We start from the raw sequence: 19,961 nt of genomic DNA, 5'->3' as shown, positions 1-19,961 counted from the left end.
GTCCTCCTAGGTAAGAATTCCCCGATATTTCCCCTGTATGTCCCCAGAGGGGTAAGGGCAGAGGAACGAAAATCTTGTAATTTCCCTACCCCCTAGAGGCGTAATTGTGGCGTAATCTCGCGTAATTGCCCTAGTAATTTCCCCATATGTCCCCACTATCCCCGGGGGTCGGGGGTTGGGGGAAACAAATGACTAGTGCATTAATTTCTGCTTTTAATGATTTGTTAATTTGATTTTGATCTATTTTCCTGTTCCGATCATATGGAGATGGCAAAAACCTGAGCGAGGAGCAGGATTTTGAGGTTGGAGCTAGTTGTAAGTTTGTAAGTGTGCTGTACGAAATCCTGTTAAATGCAATTTTAATTGACATTCTTTTAACATCCTGGGCCCGGTTGTTCAAAAGCCGATTAACTTAATCCAGGATTAGCCTGAACTTTTGTTTCATGTTTTCAACTTTTTTGTGAAAGTTTCTTTTGCTTATTTTTGTTTTTTAATTAAGACTTCTTCTAATGTAAAATTTTGCAGGATATCAGCGTTGAACAGCATTTAGGAGAAGAGAAATAAACTGCTCGGTTAATTCTTAATCTGGGATTAGGGCTAATCGGCTTTTGAACAACCGGGCCCTGCATGGTTGTAAGAGCCCGAGAGTAAGTAAGTAAGGCGTTTCTTGCTGTCAAAAATATATCAGAGTAAGACTTGCACTACTATTTCCAGTTTCTTCTCATCCAAGTGTTTTCACAAAACAAAATGGCGGGTCATTTTTCAGGTGAGGGTTACTGAGGATCAACAACAGTGCTAGTTTTTGGCTTTTCTGTTATTGTTTGGTGTAGCTGCAACAGTTCGAACTGCGTAAATCCAAACTTCGGTTCTATTGAGCCATTTCAAACACCACGCCCGCTTATTTTTGGAAACACATTTCAGAACCCATTGAAACACGTGTACAAAATTGCGTGAAGTCGCCGGCTCTGTCTTTGCTCATTTTTAGACGGCTTTTATGTTGTGTGATGGCATGATAACGCTAATAATTTTTAGGACTAATAATTAGGTTTACAGTTTTTCGTCCAATTTTGCCATGAGATGTAAATAAAATTTGCCCCACTAAGGGGAGTGGGGCGCTCAGCGACCCACCCGTACCCGTGGTGGGCACCCCCTCTCGATCAAGCCAGTACCCAGCAGAAACCCAGTGATTCACAACATTTTAATCACTTAGCATTGTTCTCTTAAGAATTTGGTCTACTGCCTGAGATGTGCAAGGCAGTGGAGGATATGGACTGGCTGTAAGTATCAGTGCATTTTCTGTCTTGTCTTCATTAATCATAATGCTTTTATTAGTTAGGGTATGTTATCCCATACAGTGAATCATAGTCTGTTGATCCAAAAGTTATCCCCATAAAACATACGAGACAACATACAGTTGTAATTTAATGATATTATTATCGCAGCATCAAGCTGTTTGTTAGTCTTCCAATTATTTTTTGGATGACTGTAAAATTAATGTGTGTTTTCTCGAAAGTGTTTTTCCCTTGGATACTGATTCCTTAATACATTTAATACTGCAGTCCATTAATTAAACTGCAAGCACTGCCAATACATAACAGTCTTTTATATGTAAAGGAAAAATGAAAGGTTGTTTGCAGAAGCGAGGATCCTACAGGAAACGACAATGAGAGCACAGCATAATGCAAATGTTGTTTTAAATTAATTAATTAATCAATTTTTGTTTCTCTCAAGTTATGGGCCTGAGCCTCAGAAACCTACATGTATCGTGGTTACAATTTTTTTTTTATTAATTAAGTTTACCAACTGATGTACAAGCTGAAGCCATTCCTTTGATTCTTGGAGGTGGAGATGTTCTCATGGTAAGAGAAACATAATGCTTTTGCAGTTCAATATCACCAGCACATATAACAGGGCTCGAAATTGCGACCAGTACAGTCGCATTTGCGACTTAATTTTTCCCTTTGCGACTAAAACATCTGGAGAAGTCGCAAATTTGCGACTTGTTGTCACCTTCGCTCTTTCGAAACAAAAGGGTTAGCAGTTGCCACTTTTGCTGCTACTTTCGCTAAAATAAGTAAATACATAAATAAGTAAATAAATGACAAAATTTTTTTGTTTCTCGCTGTGAATTTTCTCAGATAGCGTAATTGTAGAGTAATTTAGCTGCGATGTTACATGCATAGCTCCATTCCTTCGATCATTCGCCATTTTCAGCGGTTTCTTTACACACAAGTATTGCGGGCTCATATTTTTTTTGCTAAACCGCTGACAAAACGACTAAAATTTGCAAAATTGCGACTAAATTTTCGTATCTTGTCGCAAAATTGCGACTGGATTTTTTCGTTAATTTCGAGCCCTGTATAATATTTTTTATTTCATCTGGTTCCTGGTTCTTCACAATAATTATTGAACTGATTGAGCATTAGAGAAGATGACTACTTAACTATGGAGAGTAGGGATGGCACAGTGTTGAGAGCACTCACCTCCCACCATTTTGGCCCAAGTTCCATTCCCAGACTCAAGCCATGTTCACACTCAATGTTGATTATGATCAACTGAAGTATATATCAGGCTATCATACTCCATTCAATTATATTCAATTATGGTTCTGCTCACATCTGCGAAAATTAAAATACAATACGCAGGGTAACCTTGCAGTGCGAGACAAAATGACACCATATCGCATGGCTGCCATGATTATCATCACCATCATGTGCTTGAGGCAAGAAGAGAATCAAGGATAGCTTCCGAGAATAGAAGAAGACAAATCCAAACCTTCGCTCCATAAAGCGATTAGAAGTTTAGTCTGCTCGTACCACCACATTCTCGCCATTCTGTTCAATTATGCATTGTAATTACTTCAAACAACCCCTTTGAGGTTGTTTAAAGTAATTATAATCCAGTTATAATCAGGGACTGCAATTAGTTGATGTGAACCCATTTCATATTTAATTCGATTGTAATTCGATCGAGGCCTAATGTGAACACTGCTTTAGTGTCACATGTGAGTTGAGTTTGTTCGTTCTCTACTCTGCTCTGAGATATTTTCTCCAGGTGCTCTGGTTTTCCCTTCTGCTTCACAACCAACCTGTGATTGGATATAAAAAATAATTATTCTGATTTTGATTTGATTTTATTCCTGTACAAGTCCCCAATTACCGCCTCAGTGCTAAAAACACTGGACTCTTACATGTAAATATTAAGCTCAATATTATTTTTTCTGACATCATCATTATCATAATCATGTTTATTATTGGAGTTTTTTTTAATTTCTTTTACAGGCTGCAGAGACAGGAAGTGGAAAGACTGGGGTAGGATTGTATTTCTTTTTTCATTATGTAAATACTCCCTTTTAAGAAAGCTAGATATTTATTGCATGTACTTTCAAGATTCTTTTGTTATTACTAACCCAGCATCCTATTTTATGTAGGGCAGGAAATTCAGAGAGCAATATTATTTCAACGAAATAAATCTACTTATTTTTTTCTCAATGCACAAGCGAGTAGAATTCTGCAAATCCTGCAATCTGATTGCCTCTGGGAGTGGGCAGAGTTTTTCTATCTTGCCTGCCTACCCGTGCGGAATCCTAGCCCTGGTTGCATGAGCTTGTGTGATAAGCTGGTGTTGGACCAAAAATAGATTTTTTGAAGCCTTTTAAATGTTGCTTTACAAATTAATAAATATTGTGAACAGAATCAACTGATCATTGCATTTCTGCCTGAAATTCTCTCTTCAGTTGATAATAAGCATTGCCGGCCAGTGTTAAAAAGCAATGGTTCCAAGCCAGCACATCTTTTTAGGAAAAAAATTAACAGGTTATTCACCAGCCTTGTTTAGTCTGTATAGGGAAAAACTGTGCCCTCTGTCTCTAGTATGGGCCTAGGTCAGTGCAGCCTTGGGCCATACTCGAGACCACAGGCACAGTTTTTCCCTATGCGGATCTCTCGGCCAGTGAATAAAATATGATAATATATATCGTGGTGTATATACATGTATAGGTGAAAGGGGGAAGTGATCTTTGCACTTATCTGGCTAATTTGAGCAATTGACTCTTATGCAGACTAGAATAATACAGGTAGCTTTAGTTAGTAATTGGGTCTTTTCTAGTAAGTTAATAAGAAACAACTTTTCAAAACTCAAGTTCTGTATTAAAATTTCTAATTTAATTTAAGTTTAATTATTGGCAATGATTCAAGGAAATTTGATTGTGTCACTCAATGAAATGTTGTTCTTTAAAGAGACATGGCTTCTGATAGGATGCGGAAAAAAATTAAAGATTACGCGAAAATTTTTGGCCATATTATGCGGAAATTACACCGGATTATGGGGAAACTTAAACAAGTTATAAAACTAATAATTAGGCCCGTCCAATGTATTTACATGCTTACGGTAAATCTGTAATCGAAATTGCAACCAATTCAATCACATTTGTGACTGAATTTTTGCGCTTTGTGATTAAAATACATGGAGGAGTCACCAATTTGCGACCAGCTTTCACCGTTGAAATAAAGGGTTAGCAGTTGGGATTTTGCTGCAACTTTTGGTAAAATAAATAAAGCGATAAAAAATTATTTTGTTTCTCGTCATGAATTTTGTTTCAATTTGGAGATAATGGAGCGAAATTGTAATACCTTTGGAGCGTGATCCATTCCCTTGATCATTGACTTAGGGTGCGTTTGATTCACCGTATTCCGGAATAAGAATACGTGAAGTGATGAATTCAAAATGGTATGTCTGGCGTTTTGAAGCAACAAGGATAATAAAGATATGTTTAGCAGGTGTTTGACATTTTTAATGTGAATCTCCGTAAAAACGAAGGATTTCTAACTTGTATTCAATGTAATCCTATTGCGGAATATGGTCAATCGAACGTGCCCTTAGTTTCTCATCAGTTACGTCATTTGCTGAAGTGTAACTGTTTCTCGTCCAATGGAAAGCATTGTAGGAACAAAATATCGGAATTATGCGGAAGATGCGGATTTCAGTGAATTATGCGGAGCCGCATCGCCGCATCCTGTCAGATGCCGTGAAGAGACAATCACAGGCCAATTTAAAGTGCCACAATGACCAATCAAAGTGGCTATGAGCCACAGGACTGAAAATGTTGGGGCCACAGTCCTTACCTTTTCTCACCATTACGTAGCTATTTTTATTGCAGTCGTTGTTTTAGTCTTTTTAATGTGTAGTTCTTACCTTTTCTATTTACTTTTTCTATTCCCCTTTTGTAAAAAGCACCAAGACTGATGTTAGATACGTTTTAAAGAACCTCTATTACATTATTATTGAACTGAATTCCCATTTTTTTCCCTGGGTCTCTCTTCTGGGAACGAGGTTGTTCGCAGTTGTTCATTTGTCAATGACAATAATAAGTACCGGGCTATATGCATAAATTTTGTGTTACACGCTACTGACTTTTGACCCTCTACATGTCAGGCATTTTCACTGCCAGTGATTCAAATTGTCCATGAAACGGTTAGAGATGCTCTCAGTGGCAACAAGACTTCACGTCCTGCAGCCAGTGCAGGTGCAGTAATTGGTAAGAAATCATGTGTATCTCAATTAAGACTCAAGATAGTGCTATGAAGGGGTAAACATCGTTGTGGCTTGTTAGTGGATGCCAAAGCATGTGATTTTTAAGTAACTGGACTTGTCAATCTGGCATACTCATGCAAATTATAATATAGTGAACAAGCTTGGGTCACTCAACAGACACAACAATCTAATATGCTATAGTAATACAAACCTATAATAAAGAACCATTGACGCTTCACTTCCACATGTATGTGTTGAACTCTAGATCATTAAATAATCAATATTATCATTGTCGTTTGTGATCATACTGTAGCTGCAACTGTACATTCAAATACATTAGACACATCACTTATGGCTTGATTCTTTTGATAGCTCCAACAACTTTCAAAATGAACCCTTTTGATAGAGATCAAGAACTTGGTAAGCTTGTACATTATATGGTTTATATGGTTTTGTACATTATATGGTATGGTTAATACTGGCAGTATTCTTTTTATGCATGTCATTAATTATTAATTATCCCATTGCTTCCTGAGGGTTCGAATTATCCCCATTGGCGAGTAAAATTGCCTGGCGTTAGACAGAGTAAAATACTGAGTATGCCGGTTTAGGCCGGTCGAGGGGCTCTTTCCATAGCCTCCCACGCAGACTCTCTTAGGAATTCGTCATGCGTTCCTCTCCCATGAGCATCTGCTGAAACGAGCCACACATTCCTTTCCCTTTGTTAAAGAAACTGTCATCTGGAAATCACGTGCGGGTTACTTAGGAACCAATCAGCGCTGTGTAGATCTCCCCTGGGATCATCAACATGTCAAATTTTAGATCTTCTTTGGATGAATCATGAAAGAGACAGAGCTGTTTCAAAATACTCCTCAGAAACATTAATTTTGTTTCCTCGGTGGGTTATGCATTTGAACTTTTTGCAAGACTGTCAAAATGTAAGTGCTTAGCAAGGGTATGGTGTTGTTTCATCTACTGGTAAAATTGAAAGTGCCATGGAAATATATAAATACGAATACAAACATTTAGTACTGCGAGTGTATTTGAAGTGCACAAGAACCATTACCTTCAAGCACAATGAATGCAATTAGGACAGTAGTGAAAAGAAAGCTTGAAGAAAATCCATTACGTATAAGCTTGAAATTTTCAGGTTGCTTTTGACGATGACCATCGTCTCTAAAAATTGATTTCATGTTGTTGTGTTGTGAACCGGTCGTTCGTATTCAGTGTTTCTTCGATTTGAAAAATAAAGCAAACCTTAAATCAGTTCAACCGAAGGACTACAAGAAATGGGGTTATTCAAACGAAACTATTCCACCGATTTATGAGAAATAGCATGGAAAGAAATGTACATGTAAATATGATATTAATCACAAATAAACTTGAATGGCACAGGAAGTTTCAACCATACAAATTCTACCATACTGTGAAGAACTGCAAACATCTAAGCCAAAGCATGAAATTTATACGCTCCAGCTTCTCTTTGATAAGAACTTAACTCAGCAATTTTACATGTAAATGCCCAACACACGAAACCCAACTTCTTGCAGTTTTCTCACTGGGTCTAAAGTGCACTGCCAGAATCTCGAAGTCCATTGTGATTGGTCTACGTAAATTCCGGCTCGTTTCAGCAGACGCTTGTAGGGGAGGAACGCGTGACGAATTCCGAAGATTGAGGATGGGCATTTCTTGATTTTATTTTGTAATGAATTTGTTTAATTAACATCATTTTTAGTTTCATGTGTTGATGTTATTAAGTTCATCTTTTTTTTCTTTCTTTTTTTTTGGCAGGGGTGGGTGGGGGGGGGGAAGTTAGGGTAGAGGGGGTGGGAATTGGTTGACGGAGGTGATTTTGGGCCACCTGTAGCCAAATCTTAGTGATTGCCAGAGCAAGATTCAAATCTGGAGGATTTGCATGCAAATGTACTGCCCTTAGCTAACCACTGGGTCTTCCGTAGCCTCAATTTTTTGGAGAACTGAGTTGGCCGAAGTAAGATTTCAGAGCTGTAAGGTTGAGTCTAGAAGATCTTTTCCATGGGAGGTAGGGGGTACATTAACTGGTTGGTTTGTGTTTCAATAACACCGTCCTATAAATTTTTGCCCATTAGCAGTGCACACTGTCACAGTGGTAAATATTTATTGTACATTATTATTTCTCTGTTATATAGCCATTGATGAGAAAGGGTATCTATGCCAAAGCCGCAGTCACTTTAAATGGCAAGGATGTCGTTCCACCTTAGGAGTCAAACAAGGTACATGTATGTCTCTAGTTAAACCCCAGACCTCAATTAAACTGTAGTTTTAAAAATTAATGCTTAGTGCATTTCAAATCCATTTTAATAATTAATTAATATATATGTATTCACCAAATATCATTGCAAATTAGCTTATTCTGCCTTATAGTTTGTATTCAGGGCTTGAAATTAACAAAAAAATCCAGTTGCAATTTTGCAACAAGAGATGAAAATTTAGTTGCAATTTCGCAATATTTAGTCGCAAAATCGCCGTGCTGCATTGTGTTGTCAGTGGTGTAGCAAAACAAAATATGAGCCCCCAATACTTGTGTTGAAAGAAACCACTGAAAATGGAGAATGATATGGAAGGAATAGAGTTGTGCATGTAACATCGCAGCGAAATCACGCTACAATTTACGCTATCTTCAGATTGAAAGAAAATGCAAGGCGAGAAACAAAATAATTTTGTCATTTCTTCATCTATTTTCGTAAAAAGAGCAGCAAAGTGGCAACTGCTAACCCTTTTGTTTTGAAAAGTGAAGATGATGAAAACAAGTTGCAAATTTGTGACTCCAAAACAGCACTCTTGTAAAAAAAAGTTGGTCGTTTGTTCACAGATGTTAACGATAAACTTGACGAAATCTAATGTATTGTACAGTATAATTTTGCAGACATTAATTAGTTAATCAACTCTGAAAATATCATTTAAAAGCTTAATTCTTTTTAATCAATAATATTTCCCTATTCCCTGCGACTGACTTGTAACAGTTGTCTTCATTGCTAAAGCCCACACTATTTGAAATGAAAATGATAGAATTTGCACAGTGCAGGAGAACGATGTGAAACGTTTGCTTGGTAACCACACAGTCATTTAGTGGGGGAAAGTCTGGACATGGAAACATTTGATTATCCTTTGTGCCCAGGGAGTGGGGAATTTGACCTTTGCCTGCGAGGGGTGGGGAAAATTGAACCGGGAGTGTCAGGTTTCAAATCCTTGTTTTTTGGGCAGAGAAGTCGTTAACATCTATAAAACACGTACTTACGGAAGAGTTTAAAGGAAGAGATGTAGCATTTGTGAGCGATTGGCTTACAAAAAAAATCTTCAAAAGGTCTTTATTAAAGACGGCAGGAGCCGACGACGATTGGTCTTTAGTAGGGTATGACAGACAAATCGGATAGGGTACTTGAACACTATTTTGGCCCGAGGTGGCAGGAATTTGAATGATCCAATCTTCGAAAGTTCAAATGCCCAGGCTTTGCCCGGGAATGGGGGGGGGGGGGGGGGGTGGGGGGCGATGTTGAAGTTTCAAGTTGATCGGTGCATTATACACGAGTCTTTTACGGTACTCATTTTATCAGCCTACCTTGTTTTTCCCAGGAAGGTATTACTATGAAGCTACTGTAACTGATGAGGGCCTGTGCCGAATAGGATGGGCCACAGACCTTGCATCTCTGGATCTTGGTGAGTTGTGATGATAAAAGTCTTTGGTTTATTACTGGTATAATGTAGATTCTTGGTCTTGATGAGAAAATTGTGGCATTTACTTAAAAGAATTTAGAATCGTGGGATTAGGTGCTGTGTGATGGTCAGGGGCTATCTGCAGCAAGCCAGCAATTGTGGACAAAACAGATTTTCCCCAGATTTCCAGAGGGTACTCATGTATAAGGCCACTTACCAAGCTTTTGGCTCCACATTACCACAGTCATACATGGTTTTATGAAGATATTGTTGTAGAATGCCATGCCTTACGTATGACTTACACTGTACACCTGCATCAAACACTTTTGCTTGCTAATTTTCTAAAATGGCAATTGATACATTGTACATGTAGCATAGTATAGAGTACGATGTATATCTGATCCAACTAAAATGGTGCCGTGATAGTAAAAGTCCCCAAAATTCTGTTGCAAGGCAATTTGATTGCAGTGGAATAAAGGGCTATATTCATTTAATATAGTTACGTGGAAAAATGTTATGTGTTATTAATTTCCAGGAACTGATAAACAAGGATTTGGGTTTGGTGGAACTGGGAAAAAATCATTTGGAAGACAATTTGACACCTATGGAGAAGTAGGCTTTCAAATATATGTACAGTCATTTAATAGTCCAATGGCATGTATCTTCATGCTTAAGAAAATAAAATACACCTGTCATATAATTATAGAATTTAAGATCACTCTGTTAGTAAAGTCAAACTGCGCAATCAGATATGAACGATACTGTTCCAAAACCAAGGATGCCTTAATTAATTGTTTTTGAAAGGGAAAAGGGCTCTTTTATTAATATACAGAAAAAATGCTCAAGGTAAATATCGAATCATTTTTTAATTACGTAAACCAATAATATTATTGGTTTTCAAATGATTGTGTTTTCAATACATTTCCTGCTTTGTTTTATTTGTTTTTGCAGCCATTTGGAATCAATGACACCATAGGATGTTATCTCGATCTGGATAATGGTTCCATTAAATTCAGCAAAAATGGTAAAACCCATACTTACAGTGTAAGGCAGATTAATGTAAGGTACTTTTTGGAGGGCATTCATGGTAATCCAGTAACCCATCCATACACTTCAAAAAATCCTCTATTCATGAGACATTGAGAAGGTCTCCTATTGGCACAGCTGAGGGAGCTCTTAGATGCAGACCATTACTAGATAAAATATCTGAATGGAAAATCCTCCAATTGAGCCTTAAAGCCCAGGGGAGGTGGAACACAGGTCACTGTCACTGGTGTGTGATGAGTGGATAGGAGCTTAGGAAAGAGATGAAGGGCTTACTAACCCCACATCAGTGCTTCAGATATATCCTTGAATCCCCAAGCCCAAAAGCGGAGCTCCCGTTTCTAACCCCAGAAAGCAATATAGTTATGCTTCTGCAAAAAGTACAAAATTCATCGTCATTACTGTATACAGTTTACAGTGATCAAACAGATCAAACACTTCTGAGCTGTCAGCAGTAAACAAACAAGCCTTGCAAACAATAACCAACAATTTTAATCAACAACTAAAACTGAAATTACATGCACAGTAATTTCTTTGAAAACTTTTTCTGTTTGACTGACGATCTTTACTCTCTCTCTCTTCAGTTTAGAACAACAGTAAAAATCTTGCTAATTAAAATGTCAACCTAAAGCATAGTAAATTTGCTTACTCGACTGCAATTTCACAGTCAAACAAAGCAGCTCATGACTGGACATCCATTTCACACAAAAAGCCTATACGGGTAGATGTGATATTGTTGAAATATGTCAGAATCTCTGTCAACATGAAATTGTAAACGTTTTCAGGCCATCTTCTTTTTTAACGAGATTTACAAAATATGTGAGGCAGCGAGGCATATATTATATTAAGAAGGAAAACATTACCTGAAAGCTAACTGTTGTAAATAAGTGTTTTGCCTCTTGCTTTATTTCTCTCAGCCTTTGGGTGATTTTCATTGAGATTTTCCCTTCTCCATCCTCGGCTTTCTTTACTTAAATTTCTCAAATTTCATTGCCTCTTCTCTCGTTCTCTTTATCCCTTTGCTTGTCACTTATATGATTTCCCGCCAAGGAAAATTTCCCGGACATTCCCGTCCCCAGAGGCTCTTCTGCCTCCCCACCTCCACTTCGACAGTCTGTACGGGCAGACGGACGTACGTTACGCATGGATAGATTTCCCAAAAAATCTTACCCATGATGTTCCGGCCACGATTATAATTATAACAAACACATCATCTGTAACTGGCAGCTTGCATTTCTTCAGAGAATTGCATTTACCTTAACCTCACATTAATTTTTTCGTGTTAACTTTAGGCAAGGATTTTGGTGATGCTTTTGAAATTTCCCATAATCTGGAAGGGAGCACATTTTTTGCTGCAGTTGTTTTAAAGGTAAATTTTTTTTTTTTTTCTTTCCTTTGTGCTATTTTGCTTGTAGCTGATGAGAATATTGTTGTTTATTAAATTTTTTCGACCTCAGGTGTTGGTTCTACATGTAGTTCACTTGGTTGCTGGCTATTATACCCAACTCATATCGAGACTTAAGTATCAATGAGTCAATGAGTCAACGAGTCTATGAGTACTCATATTCAGTACATGCTCAATTGCCTTATTCTTATTTTTAACAGAATGCAGAGATGTCATTCAATTTTGGTGATTCTGCTTTTAAATACCCTCCCAAGGTAATGGTCTTGTTGAATGTAAATGTATATTAATGACATTAAACAAGTTTCACTAACTTCCAGACAAACTTAGGGGTGGCGAATGGTACCTCGAAAAACCGTGGTTTGTTTTTACTTTTTTTGAGCCTCGAATGTCCTTTTCAAGCTTCAGCCACCAGGTGTTCTGCGGTCTCCCTCTCTTTCTTTGACCTTGGTGGTTCCAGTTCAGGGCTTGACGGCCAGTACATGCTACATGTATCAGGTGGTTTGCTTAGCGTATGGCCAAGAAATCTCCATCTCCTTCGTCGAATGTCCTCTTCCACTGACATTTGCTGTGTCGTTGCCCATAGGTTCTCATTGCTGATAGTCTCTGGCCAATGTATGTGTTTTAGGATTCTATGTTACAAGCACTGATTAATAAAGGTCTGAATCTTCTTGATAGATGCCTTGGTTGTCCGCCATGTTTCTGCTCCATACAACAATACCGACTTAACGTTTGAGTTAAACAAACGTACCTTGTTGGTGGTTGTACCGATTACTCTGGAGCTCCAGGCATTTTTTAGCATGTTAAATGCTGATCGTGCCCATACCTATCCTAGTTTTCACATCTGCGTTTGTTCCCCCACTTTTGCCCATTGCACTATCCAAATAGGTAAAAGAGTCAATTTCCCCCAGTTCCTCCCCCTCAATTTTGACTGGCTCATCAGCGCCTGCATTGATCCTCAGGATCTTTGTCTTCTGTGTATTGAGTGTCAGTCCTACTTGCCTTGAGGTGTGCTGCAGGTCCAATGTTTTTTCCTGCATCTGCTGATGGTTGTGTGCCGGAAGTGCTAGATCGTCCGCAATGTCCAGGTCGTCCAACTGCGACCACAAGGTCCACTGGATCCTGTTTCTTTTCCAGCCTGTGACAGCTCTCATGATCCAGTCTATAGCCAAGATAAACAGAAAGGGTGACAGCAGGCATCCCTGTCTCACCCCGGCCTTAAGCTCAAACTTCTCTGTCAGTTTCCCCTAATGAACCACTCTACAAGACAAGCGCTCATAAGAGTTCCGAATCAGATTGACAAACTTCATGGGTACACCATAATGTGGAAGCACCTTCCATATTGTCTCCCTGTCTAGGCTATCGAGAGCTTTCTCGTCGTCAACAAAATTTACGTAAAGAGGGGAGTTCCATTCGATTGATTGTTCCACTATTATTAACAGTGTCGTGATCTGGTCGATACATGACCTGCCTGGCCCAAAGCCAGCTTGCTGGTCCCTGAGGCAGAGATCTACCGGTCCTTTCAGCCTTTCCAAGATGACTCTATTCAGTACTTTCCCTAATACTTTCCTGTACGGTAATGTATTATTATTATTATTATTATTATTTTTTTTTTATTTTTATTATTATTAGTATTAGTATTAGTATTAGTATTAGTATTATTATTATTAGAACCTTTTGTCAGCTATTTTTCTTTATATATTACATAGCATTAAATTTTAATGTGCAGGGTGATTAGTCACTTTTGTACTCTATGGCCTGCTTGACTAATAATTTATTATTGATGTGCCCTCTTTCTTCATTCAGTCGTAAAACGATAAATGAAATATCTTTGGCTGTACTTGAATGTATGGCTTCTTGTTTTTTTCCAACGAGGCACTAAAAGGCAGCCTTTGACTTAAATCACAGCTCTTGTTAGTGAGGGGTATTTGTAGTGTTTTGACTTGTTTTTCAGGGAGGATATGTTGGTCTTTCCAAAGCTCCACGCAATGCTGTGTCTGCTTCAAATATCAAAGGAGGTACTTGGTTCTTTTCTTTTGGCATTTCACCAACAACAAATTAACTAGTATATTCAAGGGAAAGTTTATTAAATTTCCATACAAAGCTTGTGCATTAGCTTCAGGGGTCTATGTGTTTTCATAAGACAAGCAAATCACTAGTCATAAATGGTTGTGATTTAAAATGTTTTGGTATCAATTGAGGCAAGTTCTTCTTTAAACCAAATAAACTATTTTCCAGATATTTGCTGCAGAAATTACTGATCTCAAGAAAAAAGTTGGCTGGTTTCTCCCAAACAAGTATATTGATTTTAGGGAACCTTTTCTTTATGACCTGTTAAGGGCTTTCTCTTTGACAGAAAGAAATTATAATATTATTGTCCAGTATGTAAAGTCATGGATTTTTATTCACCAGAGATCTCCTTTACAGTGTCATTCATTGTGGATGCTTAGTGGCAAAGCATTGGTGCAAAAAAAATTCTCATTGAGAGCTTAAGTTTAAGTTGAACACTAGTGTACTGTGGACAAAACATGATTCATTTTGCTTATGTCGTGACGTTATCAGACTCAAATTGGCTGTCTAAAATTGTACTCACAATAACAAAAGTACAGGTGTACTGATATGTGTACTGAAGTAAACCTTAAAAGCTGGAAAACCCACACTGGGACCTCTTATTTACTTTCTTCAAAATTTCACTGAAGGACAAAAACCTCTGTTCCATAACAGCCTATCTTCCTTCTCTGGAATTTGATATTGCCCCAGCTTCAAGTGTACTAATTACTGGTCATGACAGCTGCTGAATAACAATTATTTTTGTAAAGTAAATTACATGTCTCTTTACACATGACACATGAATGTATTTATTTCATCACTTCAATTTCATTAACAGCATCAACATCAGTACAATCCAAACCTATTAAGTTTGGTAACAGGTGCAGACCCTCTGCGATCATAATGGAGGTATGTGGTTTATTGCAGTAATACCACTTCTTCTGTGCTGTTTTAAGAAATACTGTGATTTTGTAATGATTGAGAAACTGGTTGAGACCTTTAATACTGAACTAAATATTGGGTTTCGTGAATGATGTATCTGGAGTAAAAAAAATGTAAGAACTGTATTGTTACTGCTACACAAAAGAGAGAAGGAGAGGACGGAATCCACAAACTGGGAGGATTGTGTTTGTACCTCACATAAGCAGTGGCATTTTTGACTTCAGAATGTGCAGGTTCTGCCTTCTCTAGAAGTATCCACATACATTTATCCACATATTTCATATGGCATTCTAGCATGGGGAAGTTCCTATAAAACACACCTTCAAAATTTGCAAACACAATTAAACCATGTTGTCAGACTCTTTTCCTTCGTGACTTCTTACGGGCCCAATACTAAAAGTTCTTTACCTTTGCTGAAACTACCCGATATTCTTTCAGTGGAAGATGTCTTTTGTTTCTTTGTTTTGAAACTTACTTACCAATGGCATAAAGGTGAATTACCGGATATATTTCAATATTTTTTTCAAAACCGCAAGTAGTGTTCGTGCCAATAACACTAGATACACAGTTTTAAAAAAATCTATGCAAGCCACGAGTACGCACAAATATTCTAGGCAGCCAGTCCATATCTTATGTAGCGACTGAGCTATGGCAAAAAATTACTGAAAATGTTGAAATATTACCATGCTATTTTTTTTGCTGTGATTTACTTGTCTTTTGATGCAGTAGTTTTAATTAACTTGCGTTTTTTTTTTTTTTTTTTTTTTTTTGCCTTTGGTTTTTCTTCCAATTCCCAGCCTTCCAGGGAGCTTGCTCAACAGGTAGGTTTTTGAAAGTTAGCAGTGAACGTGACTTTGATTTTTTCTTTCCCATTTATTAAAAGTTTGATTTAATTTTATGCCTTGACAAACCATTTTTGCTTGAGAATTTTCTTTCCCTCATTGTTGTCCAATTTACTAGACTCACAATCAAGTTTCAAAATTCAAGAAGTATCTTCCAAGCCCACAAGTAAAGTAAGAAGTTGGTGACTCTTTTATATGAGAGCTCCATTATGTTTCACTTGTTAAGTAAGGCCACACTCCGTCGTCATCATTATCATTATCATTATCATCATCATCTTCCTCCTCCTCCTTTGACTTTGATCGCTGTTGTGGAAGGAACTCCCATGGCAATTCCCACCCACACGGCTCTATCCAGCATTGCTTAGCTCAGATCCTTTATGTCTAGTTTATGTCCTGAATCTCCTGCAGTAGTCTCTGGGTAGGTCAGTTTGTTAGAGTAACAGGGCTCGTACGGGTCATGGAAAACCTGGAAAGTCATGGAATTTAAGAATTTCACTTTCCAGGCCTGGAAAGTCGTGTAATTTTGTGGTCGGTCATGAGAAGTCATGGAAAATTATAATTACAAATGGTAAATTAATCATTGCAGTGTCAAAGCAATGATAAAATGGAATAAACACGAGTTTTTATCAAACAATCGGAAGTTTGGCGGACAGAGGGCTGATCATTAATTTATTCAAATTTGATCTGAGGTCGTGTTGTGTTGGGGTCAACCGTTTCAACCACAACCGGTTTAGGTTGAAGCGGTTGAGGTTTCCCATTGGAACACTTTTCCAACCGTTTTCGGTTGAAACGCGGTAACTCCTGGTAATTGTTATTATCAGACTTCTCAGCGTTCACAAGTTGAGGGAAAGCAACACGGCAGGAGCCCAACCAAACCAACCGAAAACGGTTTTTTTCCGAATAGAACACTAAGAAACCCAACCAACCAAACCAGTTAAAAATGGTTGATCTTAGTAGAACACGACCTGAGTAATAACCTGGAATAAGGATAGTTTTGAAAACGTTCTTACGTTACAGCTACACTTAAGTCAGGTTAAGCTAGAGAAGGTCATGGAAAAGGTCATTGAAAGTTACGGAATTTGAAGTGTTTAAAAGAGTACGAACCCGGAGTAAACTGACAGTTTGATATCAAAGGTGAAGGGTTCGGAGGCTTGGTAGCCGTGTTTAGTCAAGTGATATAAGTGATTATGTCAACTGATACAAAGACCAAAGAGCAGTTTTCAATTGAGTGTCGTAAAACCAAAACCAAAGTAATTACTTTGGCCAACCAAAAAGGTCGGAGACAATCCAGTAAACCAATCAAAAGTAATTGCAAGTAGCCGACAGAAAGTGCGGGAAAATTTGCACGCGCGAGCCACGATTGGTTTTGGTTTCACTTCTGATTGGTTGAAAAAATGGCGCAATAACTTTGAACCAATCACTGAGTGAAGTAATCATAAACCAAAGTAATTCACTAATTACTTTCGACACTCAATTGAAAACTGCTCTAAACAATCAATGACACAAAAACCGATACCGTAGTTCCAAACGTCGTTTTTAACTTACTGATACCAGTCATAATGCATGGGAAAAAGCATTTCTTCAGATATGCAGGTGCTGATGACCAGGGCTTTTATTAGCATGTACTGGTACATCCCAAAACTCCATAACATGTCCAAGAGAACTGGTAAAAATCTTCTCTAATACATATCCCTTGTCTTTAATATAGGGAGGTCCTTTTAATTGGTGGAGAGAGTGTGAAGACACAAGTACAGATGTTAAATGAGGGGGTAAGATTCTTTTGTTTTAATTATGGTCTGAAGCCACTTATGCATAAAGATTTTGTCTGAGTTACATAAGAAGCGGTCTTAAGGATGTTCGCGCTCATAGCTACTGCGCATCCTTACAGCGCAGGCAAATTCACATGTCACGTCCAATCTCGACCCCAGAGCTCTTCTCTTGACTGAGGGAAAGAAGAGCTCTGGGAACCCCTGAAGCAAAGTGTCTCCTCATTGGTTTTCGTGAAGAACAATCAAAAGCGTCTCTAATTGGTGCGTTCATGTTAGCACGAGGAGTGAGCAGCTGCCGTAAGGTTCAAAAAGCCAATTTTTGGCTATGAGAACCCTACGGCGCATGTTCTCCTACACTGAGTTTCCCAGAGCCTTAGGTCGATTTGAGGCTCTGGTGACGAGAATGATACCACGTCATGCATCGAGCGCGCGCGCTAAGTACTAAAATGACCAATGATAGGGCAGATGGCCATTTCTATAGCTTTGCTTGGATTTAACGATCTTGGATGTTCGGTAACCCCTACTTTTCTTTTCAGGAACAGATTTTATTTACAATTATCTCCACATTGTCCAAAAATGAACAAAAAATCAATATGGGAAGTTAAAAAAATTTCAAGATTTCTGTCCTCAGGACATGGAATCCTGCCATCTTGCGGCTGCAAGGCGCATGAAACTATGGTCACTAAATGCGAACTTGTTCTTTAAGGAACCTCAACAGTTAACTAAATTCACTTGATGAGTCCACTTAAACAAAGTTTGGTAGAGAACATTTCACTTTAAAGATGTAATTGCAATAGTTTTGGGCTTACAGACACTTTGGCCTTATTCGATAAAGAAGCCAGATTTTTTCAGATTTAGGGTGTTCTTCCAGGCAAAATCTGTCCAAAACGAAGTCGGTGACTCTCCATTTTTTTTATATTTCTGACATCACTAACTCATCACCTTTCAATGGTAAAATTTGCAGAAAAAAAATCAAAGTTAGAAAATTTTCGCTCGAACGTCCTGAAAGGGAATTAATTTGTCCCTGTACAACATTTCATGTCTTTTAATATGGTTTAAAAGGCTAAGACAAGAACATTAGATGCGCAGCACTCTAAACCTGACAGTGCTTATTTCTGTATTGTGACTCCATTCCCATCGCTGAAAAAAACATCAAAGGAATTTATTCAATGCATTCAAGTTTCTAGCAACATTTGTGATGCAGGGTTGTCAAAAATAGCATTCGGCCAACAGACTGAATCATTGTATCTATACCAGTCCTGTTCTTCATTGTTTTGAAGGGACGTCTTCTTGTCTTTCCTTTTTTAGTGGTCTAAAGGCGCTTTTCTTTTGTCAGAACTGGTCGGCCAGACCCATCCGTTTGCAAAAAAAAAAAAAAAAATGCAACAATTTGAAAGAACACTTGCATGATAACCCTTAATTGTCATTCCTCTGAAGGATTAAATATCATCCTTGAAGTGTGTTAATTTGAAGGTGTTGCAGAGTTAGTCCTTCCAAGTGCCCGGTGTGGCCGGTCAGTTCTGTCAAATGAAAAGCGTCCTTTGATTAAGGGTGCTAGGGGCCCTTAGCTAAGTATGGCTGTTCCTATGAATAATTTTATTGCATCTAGGTCGACATAGTGACTGGAACACCAGGAAAGCTGGACGATTTTATCTCTACGGACAAAATTAACCTCTCTCAGGTAGTTACGCACACCTTTTCTACTTTCTACAAGTGTAAAATAATGATGCCTTTTTTTAATATGGAACTACACTGTACACTTTGCCACTTTTTCTTTGTGATAGTTATATTTATTAACTCTTTCTTGCAGGTCCGATTTTTTGTTCTGGATGAAGCGGTGCGTATATTATATTCAACGTATACAGATTTTGTAGTGAAAATTTTTGTTTTGCTCAGAAGAAGTTCTGGGCTGACATGTGTGTCTTTCCAAATTTATCCAGTTGGACTATAAGAGCTGGTCAGTTTCATATAGTCCGGCAACGCAAACTTACTCTTCTCGTCTTGACTTTAGAAGTTCTCCTTCTTTGTATGTGACAAGGAAAGGAAAGGAACTTTATTTGCCTAGTCGTTCTAGCGCTGGAGCACTAATCGGGAAAACTGTAAAATGAAATTAACAATAAACTCAAATCAAGTCAAATGTTGGTTTTTGAGGAGAGGGAAAACCAGGGTACCCGGAGAAAACCTCTCGGTTGCAGAGTAGAGAACTAACAAACTCAACCCACATATGACACCAAGTCGAAATTTATTGTCGTTCTGCAACCACTTGTAAAGAGAAGAACATCGAAACACGTAGTCTAAAAATAAATTGTTTGTCCACATATTCCTAAAACACATACAGTGCATTTCCTCAAAAGACATTCCTCATGAAACAGACCACTTAAAATTGTAGCAAAAGCGGAAAATTAATGCATGGAGTTTCTGATCTGTCCGGAATGTTTGATGATTGAGGCGGCTCGAGCTCTGACACTGAATACCCTGTTGGCTTGAGAACAGTTAGATTTAAATTACTACAAGCATGGCTTAATCTGTCTCCTCCTTTCTTCTTGAAACAGCCTCCCTCTTGCTGAAAACTGTACGATCTAAGATTTCGAGTGGGGTTCTAGCTATGCTGCTAAGGGTGTAGACTGGATTTACAATAGGCTAGTTTCGAATTGTGCAGCAACGAAAGAACAGTGTCGAGGTTCAGGG

At 38.2% G+C, this 19,961-nt stretch overlaps 1 protein-coding gene across 1 annotated transcript in view; it reads left to right on the top strand.

The window, feature by feature from the left end:
* Positions 1-737: 737 nt before the first annotated feature.
* Positions 738-19,961, top strand: part of LOC137996698 (ATP-dependent RNA helicase DDX1-like) — a 38,656-nt gene continuing 19,432 nt past the window's right edge. The window contains exons 1-19 of the mRNA XM_068842237.1: positions 738-766; positions 1,226-1,277; positions 1,796-1,859; positions 3,282-3,311; positions 5,434-5,536; positions 5,905-5,952; positions 7,701-7,784; positions 9,145-9,228; positions 9,761-9,837; positions 10,177-10,249; positions 11,562-11,638; positions 11,875-11,928; positions 13,626-13,689; positions 14,559-14,629; positions 15,460-15,483; positions 15,623-15,675; positions 17,213-17,273; positions 18,883-18,954; positions 19,084-19,110. Of these exons, the coding sequence (XP_068698338.1) occupies positions 748-766; positions 1,226-1,277; positions 1,796-1,859; positions 3,282-3,311; positions 5,434-5,536; positions 5,905-5,952; positions 7,701-7,784; positions 9,145-9,228; positions 9,761-9,837; positions 10,177-10,249; positions 11,562-11,638; positions 11,875-11,928; positions 13,626-13,689; positions 14,559-14,629; positions 15,460-15,483; positions 15,623-15,675; positions 17,213-17,273; positions 18,883-18,954; positions 19,084-19,110 (1,137 nt within the window). The 5' untranslated portion in view covers positions 738-747. The remainder of the gene's footprint in view (positions 767-1,225; positions 1,278-1,795; positions 1,860-3,281; positions 3,312-5,433; positions 5,537-5,904; positions 5,953-7,700; positions 7,785-9,144; positions 9,229-9,760; positions 9,838-10,176; positions 10,250-11,561; positions 11,639-11,874; positions 11,929-13,625; positions 13,690-14,558; positions 14,630-15,459; positions 15,484-15,622; positions 15,676-17,212; positions 17,274-18,882; positions 18,955-19,083; positions 19,111-19,961) is intronic.

Source organism: Montipora foliosa, chromosome 1 (assembly GCF_036669935.1).
Source record: "Montipora foliosa isolate CH-2021 chromosome 1, ASM3666993v2, whole genome shotgun sequence".
NCBI classification, from domain to species: domain Eukaryota; kingdom Metazoa; phylum Cnidaria; class Anthozoa; order Scleractinia; family Acroporidae; genus Montipora; species Montipora foliosa.
Note: the sequence above shows the minus strand (reverse complement) of the source record. Positions and strands in the feature narration are given on the sequence as shown.